The sequence below is a fragment of the Eurytemora carolleeae genome, unplaced genomic scaffold (assembly GCF_000591075.1).
Source record: "Eurytemora carolleeae unplaced genomic scaffold, Eaff_2.0 scaffold400, whole genome shotgun sequence".
Classification (NCBI taxonomy): Eukaryota; Metazoa; Arthropoda; class Copepoda; order Calanoida; family Temoridae; genus Eurytemora; species Eurytemora carolleeae.
In genome coordinates, this window is record NW_019396299.1 from 207,399 (window position 1) to 226,934 (window position 19,536).

The 19,536-nt window shown below is 32.7% G+C and overlaps 2 protein-coding genes across 5 annotated transcripts; one reads left to right on the forward strand and one right to left on the reverse strand.

The window, feature by feature from the left end:
- The first annotated feature begins 500 nt into the window (after positions 1 to 500).
- On the forward strand, positions 501 to 18,724 carry LOC111700468 (uncharacterized). Of its 4 annotated transcripts, none has more exons than XM_023471385.1 (17): positions 501 to 600; positions 3,889 to 3,998; positions 4,742 to 4,816; positions 5,921 to 5,990; positions 6,527 to 6,613; positions 6,929 to 7,022; positions 8,404 to 8,512; positions 9,160 to 9,226; positions 9,428 to 9,538; positions 10,746 to 10,810; positions 11,990 to 12,055; positions 12,448 to 12,507; positions 13,372 to 13,447; positions 14,047 to 14,109; positions 14,766 to 14,815; positions 15,967 to 16,018; positions 18,462 to 18,724. In XM_023471385.1, exons 6-17 carry the CDS (start codon positions 6,987 to 6,989, stop codon positions 18,550 to 18,552), a joined length of 846 nt encoding a protein of 281 aa, XP_023327153.1. In that variant the 5' UTR covers positions 501 to 600; positions 3,889 to 3,998; positions 4,742 to 4,816; positions 5,921 to 5,990; positions 6,527 to 6,613; positions 6,929 to 6,986; the 3' UTR covers positions 18,553 to 18,724. The 4 variants fall into 4 exon arrangements, with proteins under 4 accessions (XP_023327153.1, XP_023327149.1, XP_023327150.1 ...); XM_023471381.1 differs by lacking the exon at positions 18,462 to 18,724 and adding an exon at positions 16,755 to 17,590; XM_023471382.1 differs by lacking the exon at positions 18,462 to 18,724 and adding an exon at positions 16,621 to 16,869.
- Positions 1,602 to 2,180, reverse strand: LOC111700457 (sex-determining region Y protein). The gene has a single exon (XM_023471366.1). It carries the CDS (start codon positions 2,178 to 2,180, stop codon positions 1,602 to 1,604), a length of 579 nt encoding a protein of 192 aa, XP_023327134.1.
- Positions 18,725 to 19,536: the final 812 nt, after the last annotated feature.

Here is a 19,536-nt window from a genome sequence, read left to right on the forward strand (position 1 = left end):
CAGTAATGGTGGAAGATATTGTTGTTTTTTCCTGGTCAAAAGTTTTACATTTTGTTAATGGCTATATTGTTTTTACTAAAACAGAAAACTGTAGAGAAACCAGAATGGAAATAATCAATTTTCAAATTTATAGACATTGATATCTAATTTATATTTGATCAGATAAAGCTTTTATTGGTATTGTTGTGAATCGGGAATTGCCAAATTTGCATGGAGGGGGGGGGGGGTGTCATTTGAAATTACACTTACAGCCTCTTTAATAAGTTATGTACAATGTACATATGATGTAACAACAGACAAATGTATAAGCTAAAAATGTAAAAAATAATAAATGGCTAAAAATAGGAAAAATTGATAAATCTTTTTTTTAATGCCAAAATATGTTAGCCTCCCTGTTGTCCATATAGTGGTCTCCAGAGTAAAGTTTATTTGAACTTGAACATCAAATTTAATATTTTTCACTATTTAAAACGAAATCTTTGGCCTGCAAAAATTTTTTGATGGTCACCATGTTTATTTAAATAAATTTATGAATAATTAAAATATTTTGTTAGATTTAGTAGATCCTGAGACACTTGACAAACTGGTTGAAATTATAAGGTAAACTGGAAGGGGTATACAAATTTAAGAATTATCACCCTTCCCCCCCCCCCCCCCCTCCTTCCCTCTTTTCCTTTTAAAAATCGGGGGGGGGGGGGGGGGGGGGGGCATCAAAAGTTATGTTATTTATTTATTTTTGGTACTATTCCCAAAAATAATTTATTTTCCACTAAAAATTCTCTGCAATTCAGCGAAGAAAATTCTATAAAAAACATTCCCAACTTTTTCAAAGAAAGGGGGGGGGGTATGATTTGTAAATAGAAAATATGAGAAATACACTCCTTGTAAACTTAGAGGGGTTTATATTTTAAAGAATCCCCCCCGTTTCCCTTTCTCTTATATTAAAAAGATTTACTTTTGAATCTTTATCCTTTCTAAAAAAGTTATCCTACACCATTAAATTAGTTAATACATATTTTGATTATTTTTTATTTATATAAAAAACTAGATGTCCCTTCAGAGAAAAAGGAAACGATCTTATATTTTGGCTATATTTTTTTTCAAAGAAAAAATCCCGTCCTTTGGTGATAAATTTTATCGGAAATGATACAGTGAAACCCTTAATAACGAATACATCGAAAGAATTCATCAAATGTCGTAATCTTCACTTTCTGATAATGGAATGTTGCAGATATTTAGTTTTTTAATTAAATGATTATATGGAACTCTTTAAAACTGTTCCCGCATATATGGCTATTTATTTATTTTTGCAAATACTGAAATTTACGTAATATAGTATAAAAATCATTGAAAAATTGGCAAGACGACATTTGATCAATTCTTCCGATGTATTCGTTATTAAGGGTTTCACTGTACTTGTGCTACTGTCGCCCAGAAAATGAATTTCTAATCACTTAGTTTTTAAATAACGTTTATTTTCAAAAATTTTACTAATTCACAATCATAAATTAATTTTTCAGTCATAATAAAAACATAAGTCAATGCTGTAGGTAAAAAATATCATCAAATTTGAAAAAGAGAATTTTTGATTTTCCGGATTTTCAGTTTTTCCGAATGCCAGAGCAGGGTCCAAAGTGGGATAATCTCTCTCCTGCGCAAGCGAGGGCGCACGGGGTTTCATAAGTTTTCTGAGTTCTGCTGCAAGCTTCCCTCCGCTCTGTGCATCTTGGAGAACAGCGAAATGTTCTTTGAGTCATTTTGCTGTGGTGATCATGTTGATGATCATGATCGTGGTGATCATGTTGATGATCATGATCTTCATGTTCATGATCATGTGCTTGTCGTTTTGTTATCCTTTGGTGCTTATGATCATGTTTATGTTCTTCATCATTATGATGCTCTTCATGTTCATGATCATGATCTTCATCTTCATCATGGTCTTCATGTTCATAATCATGAGCTTGTCTTTTTGTAATTCTTTGATTCTCAGAATCATGATCTTCCCGTTCTAAATTTATATTTTGTTCCTCTATTTCCTGATCATCAATCCAGATATCCTCCGAGTCGAGAACTTGATGTTTGTTTTCTCCAAACCAGTTTTCTTGATGATGTGGTTTACCCAGGGCTGAACCCATAAGGGCATAGAATGAGAGAAGAGCAAGGATTAGTTTTGCCACCATTTTACAGGACAGTACAGTGTGAACTGAGGGGTTATGATTAAATGCAAATTTTAAATACTCTTCTAGATTTTGAATGGTGATAACGTATCTCATGTTTTATCACATTTAGAAAGGGGGAGGGGGGGGGGGGTTTAGCGGATTTATTTTCAGGATAATTAACTTTATTCTATATTTTTCACCTTTTTGATACTTTATCCCCCCCCTTCCCACATCTCCCAATTGTGTTTTCTTGATAAAGCGATTAGAATACTTTTTTACTGTAAAGGAATTGAATATTTGCCACAAACTCAAATTTTCTAATAAAAAAAATGAAATATCTTTGCAAACTGATTGTGTAAATCATTGATATTATTATAACTTGGATTATTTGATCTAATATAATCGGTAGGTTGGAATATCAAAGGTCAACGAAATTTGGTTGCAATGTTATAGGGATTAGAAAATCAGAGTTTGTGGCAAAGGCGTAATTCCTTTGTACTCATCGCCAGAAGAGGAGAATGAATACAAGTTTTTATTCTGAAATTTTAAAATGTTACCTTGTTGTGTACACTGTACACTGGACATGAATTTTATTAATCATATAATTTTTGCAAAGGATTCAAGCAGGCCCGTAGCCAGGGGGGGGGGGGTGCAGGGCGCCAGGGGCCCCCCCTTCTTTTCTGAAAGGGGGTTGCAATGACAAATTTGCACCCCCCCCCCTGTCCCATATAAAAGAAATTGTTTTCATAAGTTTCTAAAATCTAGTTATAAATTATATAGCCCGAGTAAGAATTGATTTACAAACCAAATTATAATCTATTTGTGCGTTACTCATTAAAAGCGTGACGGCGTTTTTGTGTACTCTCTCAACTCATCCCCTAAGTCATGTCTAATTAAAACAGTATGATTTATTAATTATATGCATGAGAGTCCCATGGAAATGAAATGGTAATCTCCTGTACACTTTCAGACTTTTAGCCCTTGACCGGTGTGCTATATGTTTTATGAGTCTGTTTTTTTTGAGGCATTTCCGTGGTGAGGCGTTTCCATAGCACCCCTTGACCCTTGAAAGGCTTTTTTTAAAATGAATAAGAAATGAGATCATATCATTTTCATATTGTAAAGTCAAAGTAATAAATGATTACTTGCCTCTTTTAGTTAAGCAGTACTCCCTTAAAAGCTCAAATACACTTGTTAAAAAGGTTAGCCTTTATAGTGTGCATTTACAATGTAATAAAAACAACCATATACCACTGTAAAACCAAACAAACAAAGAACCCCTCAAAAAAAATTTTCGCCTCCGGCGCGTCATATTGCACCCCCCCTGGACAAATCCTGGCTACGGGCCTGGATTCAAGGGTTCTGTTGTGAATCGTTAATGGTACAGGGTGTCCTAATAAACATGGAAATTGAGAGACGACTTGAATATCGTCTTTGATTTTCGATGATTGATAAATGACATAAAGTGCATTAAAAAAAGATGGAGCGTCTAAGACGCTTTCCAAAATGTGGCCAAATTTCCTAATATCTCCGTTAATTTTGAATGTGAAAAAAGTTGAACCACAATTTGGAAATTCCGAGACTTCTAGTTTTTGATGTTAAATGTTTTAACTGTGATACTACAAAATTTTATTTACGAAATAATCCCGCTTGAAACCAAGACGATATAGAAGTCGTCATTTAATTCCCATGTTTATTAGGACACCCTGTATAAAAACGCTTAATTTAGGGAGAAACCTGAGATAGAGGAAGGGTTTGATAAATGTCTATGGTGGCATATTTTCAGGAAAACATTCTCTAATATTATCTTTAAAACAATAGATATTGGAACTGATATAGGTAATTATTTAAACAGATTAAAGGGACAGTTTACGTATTTTCAAGTGAAACTTCAGTTAAAAAGGAGTGTGCCTGATTTACATTAGTACCCGTTAAACCTTCATCTGGATAAAGATGACAAGGTTAATCTTTTTACGCAGCAAAGACAAAGCAGGAAATACTCAGAATTAATCACTTTTTATCAGATAGAAAAAGTAACTCTTTACTTGTAATTACTCTTACAGTCCCTTTCAGAATCATATGTTAATATAGCTAAGGGAGGGAGGGAGGGAGGGAGGGAGGGAACTTTATTTTGATATTTTTTAGCTGCAGTTGGTGAACATTTTGTTTTTTTTTAGCTGCAGTTGGTGCACATTTTGTTATTTTTTAGCTGCAGTTGGTGAACATTTTGTTTTTTTTTAGCTGCAGTTGGTGCACATTTTGTTATTTTTTAGCTGCAGTTGGTGAACATTTTGTTATTTTTAGCTTCAGCTGCTGATCATTTTGTTATTTTTAACTGCAGCCCTCTGAACACTTTGTTATTTTTAGCTGCAGCTGCTGAACATTTTGTTATTTTTGGCTGCAGCTGCTGAACATTTGTTATTTTTAACTGCAGCATCTGAACATTTTGTATTTTTAGCTGCAGCTGCTGAACATTTTGTTATTTTAAGGTGCAGCTGCTGAACATTTTGTTATTTTTAGCTACAGCTGCTGAACATTTTTTTATTTTTAACTGCAACCGCTGAACATTTTGTTATTTTTAGCTGCAGCTGCTGAACATTTCGAGAGACGGGATTATAAATATGCTGCTCTTACTCTTTTCTTTGTTTATCTTCCAGGTATGTACATTCTTTGACATTCATTCTTGATCTTTACCTTGATCTTTACCTTGATCTTTACCCTAATCTTTACCTTGATCTTTACCCTGATCTTAACCTTGATCTTCACCCTGATCTTTACCTTGATCTTTACCTTGAGCTTTACCTTTATCTTTACCCTGATATTTAACCTGATCTTTAACTTGATCTTTACCTTGATATTTACCTTGATATTTACCTTGATATTTACCTTGATCTCTACCCTAATCTTTACCTTAATCTTTACTTTGATCTTTACCCTAATTTTTACCTCGATCTTTACCCTGATCTTGGCATTGATATTTACCTTGATCTTTACGTTGATCTTTACTCTGATCTTTACCTTGATCTTTACCCTGATCTTTACCTTGGTCTGTACCTTAAACTTTACCCTGATCTTAACCTTGATCTTTAACTTGATTTTTACCCTGATCTTTACCTTGATCTTTACCTCGATCTTTTCCTTGATCTTTATCTTGATCTTTACCTTAGTCGTCACCTGAATTTTTACCTTGATCTTCCCCTTGAACGTTACTTGTCACCTTAATCGCCATCTTGATCGTCCCCTTGATCATCACTTTTGACCTTGATAGACAACTTGACATTGTTCTTAACCTTCTAAATAATCTTTGTTTTGACTTTGAGCATTACCTTGACTGAGATCATATATACGATATAATTTTAGCATTTACCTTTACCCTGATTAATTGACCAATAATGAGATCATGAACTTGTTTCTCGCTATACAGTTGACCATGACCATGACTATGACCATGACCTTGACTTTGACCTTGATCTTGATCTTGACCTTGATCTTGATCTTGACCTTGACCTTGACCTTAACCTTGATCTGGATCTTGACCTTGACATTGATCTTGATCTTGATCTTGATCTTGATCTTGATCTTGACGGTGACCACGACTATGACTGTGGTCTTGACTTTCTCTTGACCTTGACTTACTCTTGACCTAGACTTTTTCTTGACCTCGGCTTTTTCTTGACCTCGGCTTTCTCTTGACCTCGACTTTCTCTTGACCTTGACTTTCTCTTGACCTTGACATTGACCCTAAAATGGTGAAATACAAGGTTTTGTGTTATCTTGTGGATTTACTATCTGGGGATTATTTTACAAGCGTGAAGGTGATCCTCCAGTTAGGTAAAAACATTATTCACATTCAAATAGAACTGTTTTTAATGTTATTCATAATGTTACAGTGATAACCAGAAAACTCTGGAATAGGAAGACGACTTTAAGACTACAGTTATAACTGTGAATATGAGAAACAGAAATTTTGTAGTATAAACAGGCCCATTTCACATAATAAGTGATTTCATTGCTTATAAGTAAAACTATTTGCTTTGTTTTAACATCATTTAGACCTAAGTATTGCTTTAATGTCGTCTTCCTATTCAGCAGTTTCTGGTTTTTGCTGTATTTTCTGTTGAAAATAATAATCATTCTTATTTTATGGATATTTAAAACATCACATTTTCAATTATTTTTTTCTTTCAAATTTGAGTTAATTAAAGAGGATTTTTCAGCAAAACAAATGCAACTGATAAAAATGAAATGGAAGAAAAAAGTACCTGGATTTAATTCTAAGAAATGCGCGCCTCATTGTTCAAAATGGCATTTCAAACAATACAAAAGACACAGAAGTTACCTATTACTTATTTATTTGATCTGTTAAGGAAAAAGATATCCCTGGATAGAATTGTAAAATATATTGGTCTGCTCTTCCTCTTCCCATTCTTGTATCCGATCATACAAATTCTTCTGTAAGTTTTATTTTTCATCTAATTACTGTACAGATTATGTACAGATTATGTACTGCAGTTACCAAGCTGTACAGTTTGGGTACCGTCTGTTTTTGTAATGTTTGTGTAATGTATGTACAGTTAATTTAAGTTGTACAGATTATGTACAGATTATGTACAGTTACCAAGTTGTACAGTTTGGGTACCGTCTGTTTTTGTAATGTTAGTGTAATGTATCTACAGTTAATTTACAGTTTATGTGGATTTTTAGATTACATGTTCATTATTCAGGTAATGTTTTTTGGGTCACATTGTTATTTCATTATTTCTTTACAGTGGAGTCCTGTTTGTTGGATTACTGATCAGAAGACGGGATCATGTTGCCAGACACTTCATGGGTCATGATCTTAAGCAGTTTAAATCTTTAGAGGTAGCCATTTTATTATTTATCTTTAGAGGTAGCCATTTGATATTTATCTTTAGAGGTAGCCATTTTAATATTTATCTTTAGAAGTAGCCATTTTATTTTTTATCTTTAGAGGTAGCCATTTTATTATTTATCTTTATAGGTAGCCATTTTATTATTTATCTTTATAGGTAGCCATTAAATATTTATCTTTAGAGATAGCCATTTAATATTTATCTTTAGACTTAGAGGTAAACATTTTATTATTTATCTTTAGAGGTAGCCATTTAATTATTTATCTTTAGAGGTAGCCATTTTATTATTTATCTTTATAGGTAGCCATTAAATATTTATCTTTAGAGGTAGCCATATTATTATTTATCTTCAGAGTTTAGAGGTAGCCATTTTATCATTTATCTTTAGAGGTAGCCATATTATTATTTATCTTTAGAGTTTAGAGGTAGCCATTTTATTATTTATCTTTAGAGTTAGACATTTTAATTATTTATCATTAGAAGTAGCCATTTTATTATTTATCTTTAGAGGTAGCTATTTAATATTTATCTTTAGAGGTAGCCATATTATTATTTATCTTCAGATTTTAGAGGTAGCCATTTTATTATTTATTTTTAGAGGTAGCCATATTATTATTTATCTTTAGATTTTAGAGGTAAACATTTTATTATTTATCTTTAGAGTTAGCCATTTTATTTATTTATCTTTACTCTTTAGAGGTAGCCATTTTATTATTTATACATGAGGTCGGAATTTGTGCTAAGAAATTAAACTAGTTTTAGTTAGTTCAACAATTTCCGAATTTCCCAGGAAAGAAGTAGTTCTTCTATTTCAACCTTGTTTAACAACACTCTATTTGTTAATTCCGACCTTAGGGTCAAATACTCTTTTTATACACTTCTTTTGGCTGATCTCTAATTTATCTGACAATTCTTCCAATCCGACACAATTCAAACATAATTAAAAGAAAAATTCAAATAAATCAGTCAAAAAAATACAGTAAAAATTTTACATCAGGCAGTGTCAGGTACAGGATCCAGATCATTAAGCAAAATTTTTGAAAGTTTTTTACTAAATTTCAAGCCCCATATATAAGCATTTGAATAATTTGTTTGAAAATATCATTAAAGGGACATGAAGCTTAATTACAAGTGACCTTCCATGCAAAGATGACAACCTTACCCTCTAAAGCTTTGTCAATTAGATTCCAATTTTTATAATTTTAAAACTGATTCTTTTTATCGTGGTTTCTTCTTCCACATGATTTTTCATATCAAGTATTTGAACAAACAATGTGAATTGTATTGAGGGTCACTTGAAATTACAATTACAGTCCCTATAATGATCCCTAGGGCCAAGCCTCTAATCTCCATTGATGTTTTTTCCTCAGGGATTTCTTGAGTCTGGTCCTTCCTTCTGTCTGCAGACCTATATTTTAATGGTGGGACACAAGAAGGGAACAAATATAGATTGGGATAATGTTAAGGAAGACGACATTGGTAAGAACTCTTAAAAAGGAAGACGACTTTGAGACTAAAGTTATGATTTTAAATAGTCCAATGTACATTTAAAACAACAACTGTGGAGAATAAACCGACCAATTCACCTAGTAATATAGTTATTTAAGCTAGAAGAAAAACTACAGTGAATCCCAGATATATAAATAAATAGCAATAGTTTTTTATAATGTCGTATTGCATATTTGAGATCAAATGCCGCGGAAAAATGAGTTTAATATTAATATATTAATTGCATTCATATTTCAGGGCTATTGATTTACCTTGAATTAAAAATACAAAGAAATTTCTTCAGAATTATCAAAAAACTTATGACGGTCTATGTATTCACTGCATGTGCACTGAAACAACGTCAAATGCTCTTTAAATACTTCTTTAATGTCTTCTCCCTATTTCACAATTTTCTGGTTCTCACTGTATCTTAAAGAATATCTGAAGATTTTTGTTCTAGAGATAAACCCGAAAGGATTAGTCTTTTAAGTGTAATTGGTTCAAATATTAATTCAGTCAAGGCTAGTGTCATAAATGTTTGAAGGTTAAAATTCTTGCTAAATATTTTATTACTTTTGGTATATTTTTTTTTGCAAATGCCAACTTGCATTTGAAATAATTATCAAATTTAATTTTAGAAAGGTTACTTCTGCTCAGCTGTTCCATCCTCTTCTCCTTTCTTAGTCTTGTGAAAACATCTTGCAGGGATATTTTGAAAATTTAATCAAAAACTTAATCATCAAAAATAATTCCATTTTTCATTATTTTCAAGGTGAGATAGCTAAAAATGCTTAGTATAAGTTCAATTTTGCAAGAATTAGAACTGGGTACTCTGAAACATGTTAAAAATACTTTGCTATCTATTGTAAGATACTTTATAATATTGAATTCTAATATCTTTGTTAGCGTGAATGTGCCTGATCCAGACCCACGACGGACCAAGCCACAGTACAAGAAATCCGCTAAATATTTCGTTTTAACACTTGTACTCTTCAACCTTACCTGTATTCTCTACAGGTACCACTTGTACCCTTTAACCTTACCTGTATTCTCTACAGGTACTACTTGTACTCTTTAACTTTACTTGTATTCTCTACAGGTACTACTTGTACTCTTCAACCTTACCTGTATGCTCTACAGGTACTACTTGTACTCTTTACCCTTACCCGTATTCTCTACAGGTACTACTTATATACTCTTGAAAATTACCTAAATTCTCTGCAGGCACTACGTGTACTTTTTAACCATACCTGTATTCTCTACAGGTACTACTTGTACTCTTTAACCTTACCTGTATTCTATACAGGTACTACTTGTACTCTTCAACCTTACCTGTATTCTCTGCAGGTACTACTTGCACTCTTTAACCTTACCTGTATTCTCTGCAGGTACTACTTGTACTCTTTAACCTTACCTGTATTCTCTACAGGTACTACTTGTACTCTTTAACCTTACCTGTATTCTCTACAGGTACCACTTGTACTCTTTACCCTTACCTGTATTCTATACAGGTACTACTTGTACTCTTTAACCTTACCTGTATTCTCTACAGGTACTACTTGTACTCTTTAACCTTACCTGTATTCTCTACAGGTACCACTTGTACTCTTTACCCTTACCTGTATTCTATACAGGTACTACTTGTACTCTTTAACCTTACCTGTATTCTATACAGGTACTACTGGTACTCTTCAACCTTACCTGTATTCTCTGCAGGTACTACTTGTACTCTTCAACCTTACCTGTATTCTCTGCAGGTACTACTTGTACTCTTTAATCTTACCTGTATTCTATACAGGTACTACTTGTACTCTTTAACCTTACCTGTATTCTATACAGGTACTACTTGTACTCTTTACCCTTACCTGCATACTCTATATGGGTGTTACCGTGTTAGCTATTTTCCTGAAGGCATTTTCCCAAAAGCGTTTTCCCAAAGGCATTTTTTCCGGAAGGCATTTTCCTAAAGGCATTTTCCCAAAGGCATTATCCTTACGGCTTATCCCAAAGGCATTTTTTGTTAGATTAGACATTCTGTGTCGCTGTAGGCTGCAATAAAGGCCAAGCACTAAGGCTAGGACTCCTAGGACAGACTTGGGAAATTGCACATTTGGGAAGTTGCCATTTTGGAAAATACCCTAGGGAAGTTGCCGCTTGGAAAAAAGCCTATGGGAAAGTACCTGAAAGTAGATGGTTTATTTAATAATATATTTATTTTGTTTATAGTTATTGGAATATCATTTTTCTGTGTGTATTTGAGGCAGTACATAATACTCATAATTGTTACAGGTGAGTCATTAAACATCTTTTTCACTCATGGATTTCAGCGTTCTTCTTAGACAAAAAAGTTTTAATCCTGATTTATTTTTTTAGTTTTGAATTTTTAATCTTATAAATTGGATATAGTTGAAACAGACAAATGTTGATTTGAGTCTTCATGTTATCGTTTCTGTCCTTCTACCTTTTTTCTTTTCCTTCTGTTGACTGTCCCTGATTCTGATAATTTTGAAGGAAAATAAAGATTAGGACTACTCCATTGTAGTTGTAGTCATTTTCAGTTTTTAATCCTGATTTTTATATTTCATAAAACATTCCTTGAAGCCCTTCATTTTACTTAGTCTTATTTTTATTATAATATTTTTCAATAAACTAAATATTTTTAATGCTATTTATTAGTAGTTTTTAGTGAATAGGCAATGTAAAACTTCAAGACTTGAGGAGGTGAAAATTACCAATTGAGGAGCGCGCATGCCTTAAAACACTTTTGGGTGGCTGTGATTACTAATGTAGGACCTNCCCCCCCTATACATAAACATATTGTCCCATTTTTTGAATGATTGGAACATACCAAAATCTTTCAGTTTCAATATGTACCTTACAAATTATATTCCAGAAAGATATTTTTCTCTTAAAAGTAATTAGTGCAAAGGCCTCTCTTCTCATTGGTGTTTGATTTGATTCTGCACCCTTCTGGCTGGTTTAAGAAAAATTAGCTTCGTTAGTGGATTATTTTTGTAAAAATATGATTTTCTGGAATATGTCAATTTTCAGTTTAACAATATTGAAAACTAGTTGAATACGAATCATTTTCACTAAAGGGATTGTAAGCGTAATTTCAAGTGACCCCCAAAGATTTCAATGCTCGGTTCACAACGCGTCGGTACCCTAAAACCTTTTTCTGATCAAATGGAAGAAAACGCCTTTTTCCCGACTCGAAAAGTGGTTATTTCCGTAAATTTCTCTATTGTTTCTTATAAGCCAAAATGCGCAAGTCACTTTGGCAGAGAAACCGGAAATGAAAATAAATAGTTTAAATAAACAAAAATTTGGATATCTAATTTATACTTGATCAGACAAAGCTATAAAGGTTAAAGTTGTAGATCAGACATTGCTATCTTTGCATAGAGGGATACTGAATATACGCTTACAGTCCATTCTACAATTTTAATAAGAATCATATTAATTAAGGCTTTCTGTGTAATTTATGTACATGGTTGTACATGAGTCGGTCACCTACTATTAGCATCATTCTAGGTTGGTTTATCTTATAGATTATTTTTTTTATCTCGTTTAATATGGATTTTGATGTTTATTTAATTGTTGGATTGAAAGAGAGCATCTACCATGACCAAAATATAACCAAGAGTTAAATGGACTGTCATTGTAATTTTAAGTAACCCTGCCTTTAAAAGGGGCATGTATGATTCACAACAATAGAGGTCTATGAGAAACTCCCAGTCCAAAAAGAGGCCCCTGAGAGTCCCGCAGTCTGAAGATTGGTCCATAAGAGGCCTCCAGTCTATTGAGGGGTCCGAGGCCTCTATGATTGCTTGTGTGATTACTTTTTGTCATTTCACATTTATCTACCATTTGATAGGCTTCTAATAGTCGATTTATTGTTATAAATAGTCTGTTATTGTGTTTAGGTGCTATTTCCATTTTTGTTCCCAATGGATATCTTCTCTACAACTTTGCTGGCACTCTAGGTATTTATGTTATCAGATAATCTGTCTGTTCTTTATGTGTTATAATATTAATATTGTTTGATGCTATTAAAGATTGGCGAATTCCCTTTTTTAAACCGTGTTTTCTTCATTCATAAATGACCAATTTTGCTCGTTTTTTCTTTGTCATCTGGTAAAAATTTGAATTCGTTTGTTTTCAGAATAATCTTTAATTTTCCATGCCTACGTTGTTCGTTTTCTAACTGAAATTATCGCAAAATTAAGTTGGTTCATTGGGTTTGTTCATGAAAATTGTTCGTTCAGTAAAAATGAATGTTTGTATTTTCATTAGAAAAAAGTTAGTTTATTTAAAATAAACGATCGTATGTATACAAGCGAACAACTAAGAAATTATTCTTAACGTTACCACCGTTTCTTGCAAAATTTTGTTCATTTTGAAATATTTCGTTCCTTCACAAAAATGATCGGAACCTGAAGATGTCAATCCCTAGATGCTTGTATTGTACATTATCTACATTTATTTTGGGATACTAGTTATTTGTTTCGGTGCATTATGATTAGATATTGGAATTTGAAGTATTTTTCAGATTTTTTGCCTCGAACTCAAGTTTTCTAATCCATATATCTGTGCAACCTTATGGTGTAAACCTTTGAAATTTCAAACTAAGATAATTTGATAAAGAAGAATTTTTAGTTTAAGATATCTGCGACAATGGCTTGCAAAGATATAGGGATTATAAAATCAGAGTTTATTTAAAAAAAGGCTTTAATCTTATGATTATCTATTTAAATCAGCCAAATTTAGTTGCCTACTTTTGATTTTATTTGAACGGAAATACCTTAATTTTATTGTAATGTTGTTTTAATGATAAATGTATTGTATAGTGGTGGATTTGAGCAGGCGAGGAACTAAAGTCGTCTTCTTTGTCAGCACTATTGGACCAAACATCATCTGGGCAGGGTGAGAACAGTAAAGGGGTCTGTCAATGTTTTATCAAATTTTTCTTTTAATCAAAAATAATTATCATAGATACTTTTATTGGAAAACTAGTTGGGATATTCATTGATTTACTATTTTATCTCTAGTGGTATAGTTGGCCGGTATTCATTGATTTACTGTTTTATCTCTAGTGGTATAGTTGGGTATTCATTGATTTACTGTTTTATCTCTAGTGGTATAGTTGGGATATTCATTGATTTACTGTTTTATCTCCAGTGGTATAGTTGGGATATTCTTTGATTTATTGTTTTATCTCTAGTGGTATAGTTGGGGTATTCATTGATTTACTATTTTATCTCTAGTGGTATAGTTGGGATATTCATTGATTTACTGTTTTATCTCTAGTGGTATAGTTGGGATATTTATTGATTTACTATTTTATCTCCAGTGGTATAGTTGGGATATTCTTTGATTTATTGTTTTATCTCTAGTGGTATAGTTGGGGTATTCATTGATTTACTATTTTATCTCTAATGGTATAGTTGGGATATTCATTGATTTACTGTTTTATCTCTAGTGGTATAGTTGGGGTATTCATTGATTTACTATTTTATCTCTAGAGGTATAGTGGGGGTGGCAATTTACACTGGAACGTCAGGACTAACTTTGGAGCATATTATCAGGTTAGTTATTAATGGAACATATTATCAGGTTAGTTATTAATGGAACATATTGTCAGGTTAGTTATTAATGGAACATATTATTAGGTTAGTTATTAATGGAACATATTATCAGGTTAGGTATTAATGGAACATATTATCAGGTTAGTTATTAATGGAACATATTGTCAGGTTAGTTATTAATGGAACATATTATCAGGTTAGTTATTAATGGAACATATTATTAGAGAACATATTATCAGGTTAGTTATTAATGGAACATATTATCAGGTTAGTTAGTAATGGAACATATTATCAGGTTAGTTATAAAAGGAACAAAAAATTAAACTTCTATGACCTTAATTTACAATGAGAAATCCATAAATTATGATTTTTATCTTTAAACTTTCTGTCATCATAATAAGCATCTCAAGGTTTTTATTGGTATTGATCCATGGTACGCATTCCAAGATTATCATTATTATTTTTATCATAATATATATTTTATATATTTTGATCATGATACACACATCTCAAGTTTATTAGTTTTAGTGATTATGACACACATCTCCAGTTTATTATTATTATTTTTAGTGATCATGATACACATCTCCAGTTTATTATTATTATTTTTAGTGATCATGATATACACATATCTAGTTTATTATTATTATTTTTAGTGATCATGATACACATCTCAAGTTTGTAATCGGCATGAACATTGTACTAGGTTAGTGTTTTTACTGCTGTCAATTCTTGGTAAAATATTTTCTTCACGGTTTGGATGTTTAAATTTTCAGCCATTTTCCTAAAGTAAATTTCAACAATCAACTTTTCAGTGCCATAGTTTTGGACGTACAAAAATAGGAGGGGTGGTGTATTTAAATAGGAGGGGTGGTGTATTTAAAACTATTTCCTTCTTTCTAACCAAAAAATAATTATCTAATTATTCCTCTTTTTCTAACTGAAAACATCAATTTATCAATTCTTTTTTATATACAAAGATACAGGTAAACCCACAAAGGATGAGACTGTAAAGAGAGCCTAAAACTCTTTTAATATGACAATTCCAAGGTTGAATTAAGTCTTTTGACTTAAATTCTAGCTTTTATTGCAGTCGTATCCTACTCGCTCATAGGAAAGGTTCTCCCAAGTTCCTTCTCCATGGAAGGGAGCCGAGAGAAAGCATGTTAGAGGTCCCAGGATCAGGAGTAGTTTAAGCGCTGATTTAAATGTGCAACTCAACTCAGACAAGATAAAGGAATAGAGAAAATAAATGTGAAACTCCATCTTCAGCTCTTCTCTGTCATACATCTCGTCTGAAAGAAGGAATACAGAAACTTAAAAATCAGTGATGAAGCACACGCTGATACAGGTTTTTACATATCCTGCTCTTAAACATGGAACAGGAACTTATCCTGCTCTTAAGAATGTCATGCTACAGAAGATCTTATTCAGAGTTGGGTATAAAAGTATATTTGTAATCCTCCTATGCATAATGTGGTGCAAAACTATATGAGTTCATCAATTCCACGCAAGTCGGAAATGACTATAAATCGAGGAACAAGTAGGCTTTTTTTCCGCAATGAAAAATTCCTCAATACGCCTCCTCCTAACCTATTCCTTACATCACACTCCTCTAAAATATCCATACCTTGGCGCCAAGAAATTAGTTGAAACATCCAAATAATAAAGAAGATAAAAAATTAGAAGAAAATGCATGCTGGCAGGTCTAGATTTAAGATTTAGCTTAGAAACCTACACCCACTCAGTCTTTTTCCACCACTCCCACCCAGTCTTTTTCCACCACTCCTTCTGAGTTAGAACAGTCTGATCCAGCTGTAATGAGTCATGATCTGTTCTTTAAGAAATATTTATTAGGTATTTTGGGATTGTTGTCAACAATGCTTGGAATTGTACATTGGTACTGCAGGTAATGTTTTTAGGGGTGTTTATGTTCCAAGTTCTATATTCTCAAGGAGTGAACTTTTTTTGAAAAAATAAAATCACTATTTTAACAATTTTAGATTCGAATTGTTGCTTTTTATTAATTAATAAAAAGCAATGGTTAAAATTAATTATTTTTCACCGTCCATATCTGCAATAAAAAATTTGAACTTTTTTTGCGTAATTTTTTTCACGAATACATTTTCAAATTTACCCATCTATAAACCTTTCCTGTGGGTCATGCAAGTTGTCACAAAAATTTTGAATGGATCGGGTTACCCGTATTCACGTTTACTGAATACAAATAGACAGTCAAGCAAAAAAACATATAGATGAAAAATGGACTGTAAGCGTGTATTCAAGCGACCCTATAGCAAGGATGACAATACCCGATTTACAACGATACCCTTCAAAGGTTTGTCCAATAAAGTAGGAATTAGATATTCATATTTTTGATTCTTTGAACTGAGCTGGGAACTTTAGAATGGATACACTTTAATCCTGACTTCTTGATCCGAATATCCACTGTTGAAACTTTTCATTTTTGTCCTAATCCACTCTTTTTCTCTCTCCTTGGATATCCGTCAGGGATCTCCATCATGCATTCCGAGCTGAGTATGGTAATACTCATAGGCCAGTCGACGTGATCCTGTGCAGCGGATTAAATGACGTGATTGCGGTTCTAATAGTGATGAAATTATGCAGGATATATATGATTTCAGCAAAACCGTTAGAAGCATCTGCCTTGGCGAGAACAGCGCATACTGGAGCAGTTTTGCAGCAGCAACCCTACCCTTCCCACCCCAGCTAGTATCTCTCTGTGAGAAGGATAGAAAACTCAAGCATAATTACCGGGATACCCTTGTCAACATCACAACAAGAATTCGAGAGATGAATCGAGGTGACAAACATCCCCATATACCAACAGACATGGCTCCATGCTTCCACACCTGGGGTGTTCGTATCATGCAACACAGCAAAGTGATCGGACCCGCTAACCTCATGGAAAATTTTGCTGACCACCGACTAGTATCCTGGAAAGGCACTAAACTCAAGCAAATGCTTCATCTCTCAGATGCACTAAAGCTAAAGATGGGCAAATCTATAGTGACATATTTTGAAGTGATCTATAGAATGACCGCGGACAGTTTTAGATCTAAGAATGAAGCTCTAGCTCATAGATCAACTAAAGCCAAGATCTAATGTCCCAAGCCACCAAAATACAGTTCAGGTTCAAGGTTTATTTGATAAACTATATAAACATTATAAATTGGTTAACTATCCAATGTTTTGTGCATTTATCGATATTTTATCGTATTCTTTCTTATTTCTTTTCTAACCTCTTCCTATGATATTAGACGAGAAGTCTTTTTTTTTACCCTAGACGAGAAGTCTTTTTCTATTTTCTATTATATTCAAAAAGAGAGTCCTTTTTCATTTCATGTAGGATCTTATTCCAGATCTCAGAGTTGTTAAGTCTTTACTAGTTTAAATTCCGTACCTTAAATTAGAGAGTAATTTGCGAGAAGCATCTTTGTATATATATATATATAAATGAATATTCGTGTGTTTTTATCATTATTACACAATTTTCTCAGATCTGTACCTTTATTGTTTCAATAAAAAGTTTGAAAGAGAAAAATTGTTTTCTCCAATGAGAATATTTCTGTTCTCTCATTGGTTGCCCGCTTTTCTCTGATTGGCTGCTACAGTTTCTCAGATGATTAAATATTAATTTGAATTTGATCGTTTTTCATACACTTTCAAGATAATCTTGCAAGATTAGGTTAATCTTGAGATTATCAAAAAGTGAGGATCAAGCATTAATCTCGATATCCCCCATTCTAAAGTTTTCAGCTCTGTTTATTTTCATTTGCGATTTCTCTGCAAAAAAGACGCGCATTTCTTGCTTATATGAAGCAAGAAAAAAATTAACAGAAATAAACACTGTTTGAGTCAAAAAGCCGATTGTAACTTCCACATTTTTGATGAGAGTAGAGTTTCATGGGTCCCGTTGTGAATCTGCCATGGCCTAGTTAGCATGGAAGTTCACTTAAAATTACGCTTACATAGTCCCTTTAAACTGATATTTCAGTATTGAGAAACTGTATATAGTCCCTTTAAACTGATATTTCAGTATTGAGAAACTGTATATAGTCCCTTTAAACTGATATTTCAGTATTGAGAAACTGTATATAGTCCCTTTAAACTGATATTTCAGTATTGAGAAACTGTATATCGTCCCTTTAAACTGATATTTAAGTATTGAGAAACTGTATATAGTCCCTTTAAACTGATATTTCAGTATTGAGAAACTGTATGTAGTCCCTTTAAACTGATATTTCAGTATTGAGAAACTATATAGTCCCTTCAAACTGATATTTCAGTATTGAGAAACTGTATAAAGTCCCTTTAAACTGATATTTCAGTATTGAGAAACTGTTTGTTCCTCCTCCTGAAGGCGAGGAGGAAGTGGAAGAGGAGAAGGAAGAAGATGAAAATATAATTGATGAATTGTAATCCAAGAAGTATTTATCATGGTTAACCCTATTTACCCTGACGTAATTGGTTTCATGCCTGGTTCCCTGGGGGGGGGTCAAATTTCCCCCCCTCCCTCTTTTTTAACTGTGACACTAATCTTATAACTTTGATACGTTTATTGAAAAAATTGCAAATAAGATCCAAATAATTAGTGCGAAATCTAGATATTAAGCAAAAAATTGTGCAAATGGCAACAAATTATGCATTTTTGAAAAGTTCTTGACCCAGCAAATTTAAATCTGCAAAAACATCTTCATAATTTCTTAAACCTATTTAAGAAGAACAGAATATATGCAAATTCCCTTTAATGGCGTCTGTGCAAAAATCTGTGCAAACTGCAAAATTTCTCTGCAAAAATTGTGCAATCTGGTTGCTTTTGTTATAGGCTTTCCAAAGTGTCATGAAATGTTGAAATGCAACGACTGGAATTATATATTTAGTCTAGTATGGGTAAAATAAGGCATTTAGGCAGTATGCCTGAGGACTCAGGCAGTAGGTATAAAAACCCAGCTTTTAGCCTTAAGTGATGGGCATGTGTTAGTTAGAAAAGTCAGAAAATCTGAGCTTTTTAGCTCAATACTTTTTGAGTTATCGCAAAAAAAAAATTTATGCTATATAACCTTTTGGGCCCTGGAATATTATTTTATATAAAATCTAAAATTATTGTTAAAAGAAAACTAAATTATGAAATAGGCTGGTTTCATAATTGACCAATGATCATTTCACATAGACTCTATGCCTTTCACTTTACAAATGATGATTTTCCGTTATAACTATAAATCAAATGATGTTTTTTATTCACCTAATTCATTAAAGAGTTTATTTAACAGTTTAAAAAATTCGAAATTGAAATGAATAGTCTAGGGAACATACTGTATTAATGTACTCTACTGCATATAATTTGTGAACATTAACATGATTTGTACACTTTGAACAACTCCCTTTCAGGCTGAAAGGGACTGA

What these genes read in the sequence shown, in the direction of transcription:
- LOC111700468 (XM_023471381.1), top strand. Translation starts at nt 6,987, where the DNA reads ATGGGTCATGATCTTAAGCAGTTTAAATCTTTAGAG. An exon ending in TGTTAAGGAAGACGACATTG is followed by an intron (nt 8,513 to 9,159) that starts GTAAGAACTCTT and finishes ATTTAATTTTAG; the next exon opens with AAAGGTTACTTCTGCTCAGC. An exon ending in TACTATTAGCATCATTCTAG is followed by an intron (nt 12,056 to 12,447) that starts GTTGGTTTATCT and finishes TATTGTGTTTAG; the next exon opens with GTGCTATTTCCATTTTTGTT.
- LOC111700457 (XM_023471366.1), bottom strand. Translation starts at nt 2,180, where the DNA reads ATGGTGGCAAAACTAATCCTTGCTCTTCTCTCATTCTATGCCCTTATG.